Source organism: Myxocyprinus asiaticus, chromosome 37 (genome assembly GCF_019703515.2).
Source record: "Myxocyprinus asiaticus isolate MX2 ecotype Aquarium Trade chromosome 37, UBuf_Myxa_2, whole genome shotgun sequence".
Taxonomy (NCBI): Eukaryota; Metazoa; Chordata; class Actinopteri; order Cypriniformes; family Catostomidae; genus Myxocyprinus; species Myxocyprinus asiaticus.
This window is the reverse complement of record NC_059380.1, coordinates 40,298,951-40,311,896: the sequence shown is the minus strand read 5'-3', so window position 1 is coordinate 40,311,896 and position 12,946 is coordinate 40,298,951. Positions and strand designations below refer to the sequence as shown.

Genomic DNA, 12,946 nt, shown 5'->3' with positions numbered 1-12,946 from the left:
TGATTCTCATTACCGTAACACATCTAGACATTTTACTTTTACTATTCTCATTGTTTTTAATGATGATTCTCATTACCGTAACACATCTGGACATTTTACTTTTACTATTCCCATTGTTTTTAATGATGATTCTCATTACCGTACAGGCGGTTTTACACGGGACGTGGTGGGTGGCAGGCTTTGCTTATGATCTTGCCGTTTGTCATTTGGACAGGCATTTTCTATTCACACGAGAAGTGCAATAATGCGATTACTGTAAATATTGTATTCGTTTTCATGTAAGTGATTGCACTTAAATAAAATCAAAAAAATTTATTTTTTCATAAAATGTTTTATAACTATAAATATTGTAATATGCTATTTTTAATATTAATGTAAAATAATAATATCAAGGCTAAACAATGTCATTGTAAATATTGATGGCGTCTTGCCACCTGTCTCTACACTTGAGTTCTGCATTTTGTTTTATGACTAAAGAAACAAACTGCATGTTACTTCATGTTTTTATTGTCAAATTGGTATAGTATAAATAACATCACATCAATAATTAAAATGGGAGGGCTACAAATGAACATTCAAAATCCACAAAACACTGCCAGTAACCTGCGTGGGCAATTGTATTTTCTGTTTATCAAAAGTTGATGTTTCAGACACCTGTTGCAGAAGAGAAAATTAAAGTATACGGTCCATGGCCCATTTGTATACATTGCACAATCATCTATTTTCCAAACATAAGCTATACATGTTTCTGTGGTCTACTTTCACATGGTACACCGACTCATCCACTCACAGCTTTCCATGAGGCTGTTTTCCGATTTATGTCTCTATAAACGCTCAAAGAAACGTTATTTGTCAGAAGGAAATTCAGCAACAGTGAGTATATTCGTCTCTATGTTGTTTTTGACTACATTAAAGCTAAGTGTCATTTGATTGCTTGTGAATAAATTCAGCTCTGATTGGTCAGTGACAAGCGGCAGCCACGGAAAGATACCATTTTTATCGTGCGTGGTGTGCGCCGCAAGCAGTCGTGCAGAACAAAGTGGCAAGTTTCTCGTGAATGAGCTTGGAAAGCGGCGCCACTTCGACTGCCGCCTCCGTTTTGCCACCTCTCTCTCATTGTAAATGAATAGGGAATGCACGGTGACCGCGTCCTGTGTAAAACCACCTTAACTCTTCTGGACATTTTACCATTATAATTCCAATTGTTTTTAATGATTATTCTCATTACCATAATACAGTAATGTTTTACTTTATTACTATGAAAAGATGCTGTTGTACAATACTTTTCTTAATTCAAATCAGTAAAAATGAAATGTAGTATCAAGTGAGTACTATGATGTATAAGTACTTTACAACTTAAATAAAACAACATTTTTCACATTGTGGAAATTATGATATCATAATGACCTCCTTTTTTGCATTATGGTAATGAGATTTAGGGGGGCTCAAGTGTGAGTAACTGTCCTGAAAACTGTCACAATGTAAAAATGGCAATAAAAATGAATAGCCTTAAAAATAGAGTTAATTTTGTATGTGCAAAATATAATTTCTCATTTGTTTCTTTTGATTTGGAAGTAAAATTGGTCACATGTCAATCACCTTTCAAAACCTAGTCACTTAAAATCAGTCTGTCCAAATTAGTCAAAAGGTTCCATTTCAGTTAGGATGCTGCGTACTAGGTTTTGGAACAGAGCTTGTGTTTCCACCTCCAATTAAACAAACCAAACCAATGCATCCTGTTATTCTGAAAAACCAGAGGATTTTTCTTTTCCGAACTGCTCCATACTGATCAATGACGGCCCCCAAGGCCCCCAGGGGCCGCGGCAGTACCCTGATCCCGTTCTTCACACGCACACTGCAAGAAAAACTCCAACTGATAAGAGCTTTACATGCGTCCGCTCGTTCCTCCTGCAGCAGTGTAAACTGTGCCAGAGCACTTCATTTTAATGAAATATTGGCTGGCCGTTATTGTCACCTGAGAGAGTTTTTCCAACTCTCTCTCTCTCGCTCTCTTTCTCTCTCTCTCTCTCGCGCTCGTGCGCTGCTCATCTTTTGACAAATCTGCGGCTGCTCTTGGCGGTGAGGCCGGTTGGTTTTGATGCATGGGGAATAACGCGGCGGGCATCGTCTAGGGGCCAACACAATTGATGAAGATAGCTCGCAGTGCTGAGATAAACATGCTGCAGTCAGCATGCGCCGCGTGTGTGTGTGTGTTGTACTGAATGTCTGTTACCCACAGCAGTGCAGCGCCCTGATCACTCTAAACACGCCACACACGTTCCTACGAGCAAACAATAAATGTTTAATTCTGTGATTCTGGTTAAAAATATAATATCCACCAGTGTCGTCAAAGATGTATCAGGGTCAAACAAATAAGGATTGAATACACATTGGCAAAGTTCTTAGAAATTCACACATTTCAGCCAAAGTTTTGACACTATATATAGGGTACTGTATGTAGGGTACAGTTCATATATATATATATATATATATATATATATATATATATATATATATATATATATATATATATATATATATATATATATACAGTATATTTTGTATATTGTTTTTTTTTTTTATTTCAGCTTTTTAAAGGAATATTTCGGGTTCAATACAAGTAAAGATCAATCAACATCATTTGTGGCATAATGTTGATTACCACAAAAATTAATTTCGACTCGTCCCTCTTTTTCTTTAATAAAAGCACAAATGTGTGTTCCAGTGAGACACTTACAATGAAAGTCAATGGGGTCAATCTGTAAACATTAAAATACTCACTGTTTCAAAAGTATAGACACAAGACATAAACAATATGTGTGTTAACATGATTTTACTGTCATAAAATCACTTACTAACTGCATCTGTGGAAAGTTAAAGCTGATTTTACAACTTCATTGTCATGACGATGTAATGTCAAACCCTAAAATGACTGAAGAAATGATGATTTAAATAATTTTACTGCTCAAATAATGCATGAGATTTAACAGAAGAATAAGCTTCACATTTCTGTCTTGAATCCCTCCAAAAATTGGCCACAAATGCTGTTGACTGAACTTAACTTGTATTGAACCTGGAATGTTCCACAAATATAGAGACTTGTTTTTCTTCATTGAAATATCTGGACGGTTACACCCACAACACATTGTGTGCCCTTACGTGTACACCAATATGCTGAAAACTACCAAGAAAAACACAACACTTGCCCACATCGGATAAGCCGGTAAGAACGCCGATAAAGGTGTTTACATACAACACAAAAACTTTATAATGGGTAAAAATCGACATGTCGATCGGTATATGCATAAACTGTTAATGCATATACATTATGCATGTATATACATTAACCCGATAAAAGCAAACCATTTAAGGTGTTTATATGACTTTACACATTATCTGCTTATTAAGCATAATCGGTCTAAGATCATGCAGGTAAACAGGCTCAATTTTGACATGGCGCACCTCAAAAAATGATCAGAATAAATTATAATTGGAAAACATTACATTTTTGTATTCAGTCATTGTCTTTATGACTTATTTTGAATGTATTTTTTAATAAAAAAATTAAAATAAAACAAACTTATAATTCTGTTAACAAACGCTGAAATGTGTTAATGATGTAACGCTGCTGTTTCCCGTCAGGATCATCTGGGCGGCGCACTAGACCTGAAGGAAGACCTGGACGACTGCAAACAAGAAGCAGAGGTTGTGTACGAGACAAACTGTCACTGGGAGGGCTGCAGCAAAGAGTACGACACACAAGAGCAGCTGGTGCATGTAAGTGTGTGTGTTTGAGAGGTAATAGGGCAGTTATGGGATCTCCTAACAGAAGGTGGAGGGCGTCTGGGGGGATGGGGGTAAAACACAGGTGATGGTTTCAGATGGTCTGAACACTAGCATTCAGTACATTTACATGCCATTTTAATGTTCAATTTCTTTCAGACTACAGCAATATGTGGTCTTCTTAAATGTCATGTAAGCGCTTTAGTCCGACTGAAATCGTACCAGTCCAATTTTTGTGAAGTCGGACTTAGAGACCTAGATAATGTGATAAAATACTTTTTAATATCACAGTTTAATATGCAGAGACAATTGTAAGCCATTCGACGGTTAATTTACACTGTGACTCTTTAGCGCTTTGAAAACATTCCTCTGTTTTTTTGGGGCATCCCGACCAGCCCGACACAGCAACATTGACCAGTGGCGTGAGTTTGGCACGGGACTATCTGTTTTGTGGACAAATTGCAGACAACACCAACACAACACCAAACACAACACAACCAAACACACTGACACAACCAAACACAGCACAACACCAACACACCAAACAAAATACACCAACAGTCAAACACAACACCAACACAACAATTACAACAACACCAAAACAATCAAACACAACAACACAAACACAACCAAACAACACAACAATTACAACAACACCAAAACAATCAAACACAGCAACACAAGCACAACCAAACAACACAACAATTACAACAACACCAAAACAATTAAACACATCATCACCAAAACAAATAAACACAACCAAACACAACACCAACACAAAACCAATTACAACAACACCAAAACAAACACAACACAAACACAACCAAACACATTGACACAACCGAACACAACACCAACACAACAACAATTACAACAACACAAACACAACTGAACACAACACCAACACAAATAAACACAACCAAACACAACACCAACACAAAACCAATTACAACAACACCAAAACAATCAAACATAACAACACCAACACAAACACAACCAAACACAACCACACACATTGACACAACCAAACACAACACCAACACAACAACAATTACAACAACACTAAATCAATCAATCAAACACAACAACACCAACACAAACATAACCAAACACACTGACACAACCGAACACTACACCAACATATCAACAATTATAACAACACCAAAACAATCAAACACAACAACACAAACACAACCACACACATTGACACAACCAAACACAACACCAACACAACAACAATTACAACAACACCAAATCAAACACAACACCACCAACACAAACATAACCAAACACACTGACACAACCGAACACAACACCAACATAACAACAATTACAACAACACCAAACAATTAAACACATCAACACCAACACATATAAACACAACCAAACACAACACCAACACAAAACCAATTACAGCAACACCAAAACAAACACAACCAAACACATTGACACAACTGAACAAAACAACAATTACAACAACACCAAAACAATTAAACACACCAACACAAATAAACACAACCAAACACATTGACACAACCGAACACAACAACAATTACAACAACACCAAAGCAATTAAACACATCAACACCAACACAAATAAACACAGCCAAACACAACACAACTTAACACATTGACACAACTGAACACAACAACAATTACAACAACACCAAAACAATTAAACACATCAACATCAACACAAATAAACACAACCAAACACATTGACACAACCAAACACAACACCAAATACAACAACCCAACTAAACACAACAACATTAACACAACCAAACATCAGCACAGCCAAATGCAAAACACAAACACAACCAAACAAAACACCAACACAATCAAACAAAACAACAGCAATGCAACACCAAACATAACACAAACAAAACTTCAAAGCACAACAAACCAACACAACTATGACAGGGGGAACTGTTCAGAAACCTGTTTGAAAACAGTAAGTATTTTAGCTATTTCATTTGACTGTAGTGGCACAGAAACTAAACACTTCACTTTCAAAATCATGATAATATTGGATCATTGTCTTGTTCCATGTTGCTAGACTTTTGACTATAAAGTCTGATCCATTTTGCAGTTTATTCTGGTCAAGAATCGCCTACAAAGTTACCAATCACAGTTTGCATTATTAAGTGACGTTTAAGTGCAGGCACATTTTACGTTGGATATAACCAGAACGGCTGAATATGCCATTCTGCTCATGGATATTTAGTTTATTTGCTATTAAGTGTCTTGAACAACACTCCTGAATAACTTTCAAATATTTGCAAAATTTAGTGACTAGTTCTTCGTCAAAAGCTTTCTTTGCAACTTTGTTTCTGGGTTGACTGATATAAACCTATGCATCCTGACTCCTAGAAATTGCACTCAGTCAGCCAATCAGATTGGAGCTTGTTGAGAAAGTTCTTGAGAAAGTTTTGTGTACTGCATGCATCAGGAGGTTGATGAACGGTCAGTCAGCAGTCATGTCATCTGAGGCTAGTAAACCTTAATCTACTGACTCAGTCTTGACATGGGCAGCTGAGCGGCACAAAGTCAAGACCTTTGACTTCACCATAAAGGCTTGACCTGTGACCCAAAGGGCACAGCATATATCTGTCTAACCAGATGATCTGAATTGTCCATGTGGAACTGAACAGATTTAAAGTACCACAGATTAACAATTCAGGAAAATAGATATGGGAAAAAAATAGACATTAAAGACATGTAATTATTTATTATTTGATCGTGAATCTAATTCATGGTACATAAAATGATTTCACTTACAGATACTGTATGTGCATGGTGGTGAAAACCAGCACTTTTAAAGGTAAAATGACACTGTATTGCTGACAACTCCAACAGTTGATATTACACCAGATTGAAATTTGAGGCCCATTTCATCATATGTTATAGATAAATATTTTATTTTAATTTTATTATATAATCAATAGTCCATGCTTAAAATTTGTGGCTCATTTGATCTGATGTTATAGATAGAAATATTTTATTTTGACCAAATTTGATTTATTTTTGTATGATTTTTTTTATATCCATAGTCCATGCTTGAAATTTAATGCCTATTTTATCTGATGTTATAGATAGATTTTATTAAAAAAAAATAATATTAATTTTATGTCATATTTATTTTATTTTATATACGTACATAGTGCAGGCTTGAAATTTGAGGCCCATTTTTATCATATGTTATAAATAAATATTTTATTTTTACTTTTTATCAATTTAATAATTGTATTTTGTTATATATACAGTATAATAAATAGTACATGCTTAAAATCTGACCTGATGTTATATTTAGAAATATTTTATTTTTACTTTTTTAGTAACTTAGTTAAATAGTATTTTATTTTAGATATATCCATAGTCCATGCTTGGAATTTGAGGCCTATTTTATCTCATTTTACAAATATAAAGATTACATTTTTACCTAATTTATTTGGTAAATCGATTTTTTTATATATATATATATATATATATATATATATATATATATATATATATATATATATATATATATATATCCATAGTCCATGCTTGAAATTAGATGCCTATTTTATCTGATGTTATTTGTACTTTTTTATTAGCTTAATTTAATATATTGTTTATTTAATATAGAGTATATATCCATAGTCCATTACTTTTTTATTTATTTAATATTTATTTATTTTTATTTAATGTATGTCCATAATCCATGCTTGAAAAGTGTGGCCCATTTTATCTAATGCTATAGATAGATTTTATTTTTTACTTTTTATTTTGTAATTTATATATATATATATATATATATATATATATATACTTAGTCCAGGCTTGAATTTTGAGGCCCATCTGTGTGATGGTTTGATTTTTCCCATCATGCATTTGTCCTGTGTGGAGTGACAACTTTCTGTGGCATTCCAGCTGACCAGTGAAGCAGAGAGAGAGAGAGAGATTTACACACATATACATTCAGCTGTGGGTCTCTGTGATATATTCTCACTCGTTGTTCGTTATGTCTCGAGTGTTGAATGGGATTTTCACTGAATGACACTCGTGATCGTTTGTATATACAACTGATACACACTCTGATAACACATCATTATGATTTTACAGAGGAACAAAGGCACCCCTGTGAGTGTGTGTGAGTGTGTGTGTGTGATCAGCAGTCTACACTGCTAGAGCAATTCAGTGTGTTTTTGTAAGAAATGATGGACAGTCTACAGATGTGACCATAACGACACTAATTGTGGAGCAATTTTGTGTGTGTGTGTGTGTGTGTGTGTGTGTGGATTGTTTCCAGGTCTAGAATAATTCATACGGACGGTAAAACTAGGCAGAGTGTTGCTTTAGTGTTGATTTACAAACAAATTATTGTTTTAAACCAATTCTTTATAATGATTCAGTCAAACTGATTCACATAGCTTTCATGAAAAGCACTACATGAAAGTAGAATAGAATGTCATTTGAGTGATGATTCAAATGAATCATTTTTCTTTAAAGTGGTTCATTCAAATGAATCAATTCATTAAAATGAATCGGTTGTCTCAGCACTACTTTTCCATTTTTATTTATTTTTTTTGTTCTGAAAATCTGAAAACTATCATTATGCACAACTATCATATACATGAATAGCAGTTGCTTTTTGTGGAATGTTTTGCTTGAATTTTTTCTACTTTTTTTTTTTTATGTATTTATTTATTTTTATCCCCTTCTCTCCCCAATTTGGAATGCCCAATTCCCACTCCTCGTGGTGGCATGGTTACTTACCTCAATCCGGGTGGCAGAGGACAAGTCTCAGTTGCCTCCACTTCTGAGACTGTCAATCCGCCCATCTTATCACGTGATTCGTTGTGCATGACAAAGCGGAGACTCACAGCATGTGGAGACTCATGCTACTCTCCACGATCCACACACAACTTACCACACACCCCATTGAGAGCGAGAACCACTAATCACGACCACGAGGAGGTTACCCCATGAGACTCTACCCTCCCTAGCAACCGGGCCAATTTGGTTGCTTAGGAGACCTGGCTGGATTCACTCAGCACAGGATTCGAACTCGCAACTCCAGGGGTGATAGTCAGCGTCAATACTCACTGAGCTACCCAGGCCCTAAAATGACACTTATTTTAATATTCTGTTATCTGTCGCAATACACATTTTTACGTCTAATTTTAGTGTCCAAATACTTTTGGGGCCACTGTAAATATTTCCAACAATCCCTTAAAGGGCATAAGTGAAAACGTCTCTTTACGTACACAGAGAGTTTGTTAGCAATTCCACATATGTGCCTCTCAGATCTAAGAGTTCTTGTCTATCAACAGGGACAGCTTTTAAAAACACACTCTTTCACAATCACACACCATCACATTGTCTTATTCTCATCTGACAGACGGCGAGAATGCAGACGGATGTGATGAATAGCGTTACGGATAGGCAAATGGGCTCCTCAGAAGCTAAAATTGCTTTATTTTCTCAAGCACTTGATAAATGCAGCCTTGCATCCAAATGACACCAATTGTGCCTTGTTTTTAGCATGACACATGAAAACGGCATGGCCAATTAGAGTTTAAATGCGCTGCTGACATTACAAAGGCTGGTCAGAGCCGAGACATCTAAAGACACGCTAGCAGAAGTAAATGAACGCTGTTTTGTTTGTGTGTTCGCAGCACATCAATAACGAACACATCCACGGGGAGAAGAAGGAGTTCGTCTGCCGCTGGGACGAGTGCTCACGCGAGCAGAAGCCGTTTAAAGCACAGTACATGCTGGTGGTGCACATGCGCAGACACACAGGGGAGAAACCGCACAAATGCACTGTGAGTCGCGCATGCTAAACACAACTACACACACACACTAAACCTACAATGCTCAAACACACACACATCAACACACTTACACACTTACTTTATTAATGTGATTTGATCCTGCTGAATTATGTTTTAAGACATTATGTGCACTGGCGAAGCTCTAGTTTATTCTAACACACAGCAGGAATGTTTTTAATCTGATGTTTATGATTGTGTGTGTGTGTGTTTCAGTTCGAGGGCTGCTCCAAAGCATACTCACGTCTGGAGAATCTAAAGACACACTTGCGTTCACACACTGGAGAGAAACCATACGTGTGTGAGCATGAGGGATGCAACAAGGCCTTCTCGAACGCCTCGGATCGAGCCAAACACCAGAACCGCACACACTCCAATGAGGTAAAGAAACACACTCACCTGCATGTATCCAGAACTGTGCAAAGTCAAAGGATTTAGACAATCATAAATGCACTTAAAAGGATAGTTCACCTGACAATGCATCTACGGACTCTCACGCCACCAGTTTACGTACACCCCGTTCTATTTTGTGCACGTCATTAGATCAATAAACGCCACTTCGTGCGGGAGTTTCATGCTGCTAACTTGTGCTGCCCCTGTAGCGATTCCTCATATGGACGATCAGATAATCTACTTCACGTGGCGTTAAGGAACTACTAACTGCCTAATGCTATGTAAATGTGCCATTTTCAGCATACGCTAACAAATTTAGGCCAAAATTAGATTTGTTCGCGTACTCCCTCATCATGTGTCATGATTGCTCCTGGACGCCCAATGCTGTGCCATTAACAATCTCTCCACGCAAGTGTGTACACTTTAAGTGTGTGTGTGAATAATGAGCTGTGAAGCTAATGAGTATGGCAACCCACGATACATTAGTGAGAATCAAGCGCATCCCCAATGGAGAGAGAGACCACCTGCAGATCGCGCATAGGAAATGAAAGCTGGCGCCATTTCCATTCTTGGCTGATCCATCACAAGCTAACGGTGGAAAGATAATTTCATCACAACTTTATTAGTAAACAGCAATGCATCACAAACACTTAGCATTCACACAATCAGTATGTCACCGACGTGCTCTGTAATTTATTTGTCTAATTGTGTATTCATCTAAAGCTCCATTTGAAGATAATCTGACTTAACAGGAAGAGATAAAACTTCTTAATTCAAATTCATACATTTGACTGTTAGAGGGTCACGTGAAACCAAGAGATATTTGTCTCTCCACAGAAACCCTACGTGTGTAAGATTCCAGGCTGCACGAAGCGCTACACTGATCCCAGCTCGTTACGGAAACACGTCAAAACCGTCCACGGGCCTGAGGCACACGTCACCAAGAAACAACGAGGTGACCTGCCATCACGACCTCACCCACCCAGGGAAAATGGCGAGAACGAGGCGGGAACCAAGCTGTCTGTCCGCGCAGTGGAGGAGAAACTTGAAGCAAACAGCACAACTAGAGGCGTGGAGGACTATCTGCAGGTCAAGTCGATAAAGACGGAAAACTCAATGGTAAGATTCCATTTAGCATAGTGAGGTCACTAACTAAGGCTGGAAAAATATTCTCGCTTTTGTCTGTCGATGCATTCCAAAATGTATCAGACCGCAGTTCATAATGCAACTTAAGAAACTGTTGCTTTCTTAGCATTGCCGCAAGAGTTGCTATAGCAAACATTAGCTGTTTTTTTTCTACGGCTAGTTTTCTCTTTTAGGTTATCTACTCTCATGGTGGAACAACAGTTTGAAGGTTTTCTTGCTAAGCAAGCTTGGTAAATTTAATACATTCAGTTTAATGTCACAGATATTTGAAGGTAACTCAATTATTGAGGTTTGTTACTGCTAGAACAACATTTAAGTGAAATGCTAAGTATTTCAGGAGACAAAGTATTTGTGTCTGGGTACTCAAGTCGAGTATGTCTCTGGCCAAAACATGTTTCGCCTTTGATCTTTTTTTAATGCATGACATAAAATAATAATAGAATAAGAGTTATTTTGCATGGCTATAATATGTACTCTCAAATATCTTATTAATTTCTTATTAAATATACATTAAAATGGTCTTTGTCTATCAGAGGTTATGCTAATTGAAACATACTAACAAAGCATGCCACTGTATCAGACCTCAGCGATCTGTCCATCTTTAACTGCTCTCTCTACATGTGCTTCCTGCTGTCTTTTTCCTTTTCTCTTGCGTACATTTTCCATAAGGACAGACGTTACTGAGGTGAGCGTGGAAATCATGTACTAATGTCTTTATATCTGTTTTCAGTTAATTGCAATGCAGTGGGTAGTTGAAATACACATGGATGCTTTTTTTTTTTTTTTTTTTTGCTTTGCAGCTAGATTTTTGCCTAAAATGTATATTTTTGTACATAGGAAATGACCATGGAAGTAGTTTCACATAAACATTACAAATTTGTTGGGGTCCTGATTAGCAACATTTTCTAGGATCCCCAACAGACTGTCTATTAAGAAATGGATTTTGTGAGTCACTCCATAAGATTCGATAATTTGCAAGATTTACTAATTTTTGTTGTATTTTTTTAGGGTAATACTGTGTGTAAATTAATGACTAGTAATTTTTTAAAACAGACCACAATTTGATAATGGCAGTATATTTAAATAGTTTTTCTGTCCACACTGTTGATTTTGATATGCTTTTGTATTTTACATTTAATGGTAAGGACAGTCACGTTGACATTTTTTTTACATTTTGCTTTTACATTGCTAAAAATATATATATATATATATATGGATAAAATCAGCTTTTTGCTCTTCAGCCAAATTATGAAAATATAAAATTTAAAGTAGTTTTCTTTTAGGACAACAAAATTACATGTCATGTCAACTGCTTATGTATGCATGGCAAGTGTATTCAATGCATGATAAAGCATATCATGATTCTCTCTCAACCACAGGCTGTAAATAAGTCTGCTATCTTTTTACGCTTTTCTTTATATCTGTGTGCAGAGTTTGTATTATAAAAACCTCACCTGTAAATTCAAATACAGGATACAATATAGCTTTGCATTGTACATCTTTAGCTGCCTACTTCGGTGTTGAAAAGAATATGGTATGACCACATCAGAAATGTGGACCCCTATATTCCGTAATTGCCTGAGATTTGTTGGCATGCAGAGGGCCTCTAATTTCCCATGGGCTTCCGCCCCAACAATCCGCCCCAAACCCCCACATCATGGAGATCTAACGCTCCCGCCCCCCACTCCAGGATAAAAGCCATTAGTGGATTAATATTATATCAGTGTGACTGTTTTTGTGTCCTGAACAAATAGTGCCAGTGATCAAGCTGTGATCAAGAATGGCTCCCCGGTTCACGTGGGGAC

At 36.7% G+C, this 12,946-nt stretch overlaps 1 protein-coding gene across 1 annotated transcript in view; it reads left to right on the top strand.

The window, feature by feature from the left end:
- LOC127427725 (zinc finger protein GLI2-like) overlaps positions 1-12,946 on the top strand; it is a 94,856-nt gene that overhangs the window by 77,824 nt on the left and 4,086 nt on the right. Inside the window, exons 9-12 of the mRNA XM_051675512.1 lie at positions 3,643-3,777; positions 9,447-9,596; positions 9,819-9,983; positions 10,833-11,114. Of these exons, the coding sequence (XP_051531472.1) occupies positions 3,643-3,777; positions 9,447-9,596; positions 9,819-9,983; positions 10,833-11,114 (732 nt within the window). The remainder of the gene's footprint in view (positions 1-3,642; positions 3,778-9,446; positions 9,597-9,818; positions 9,984-10,832; positions 11,115-12,946) is intronic.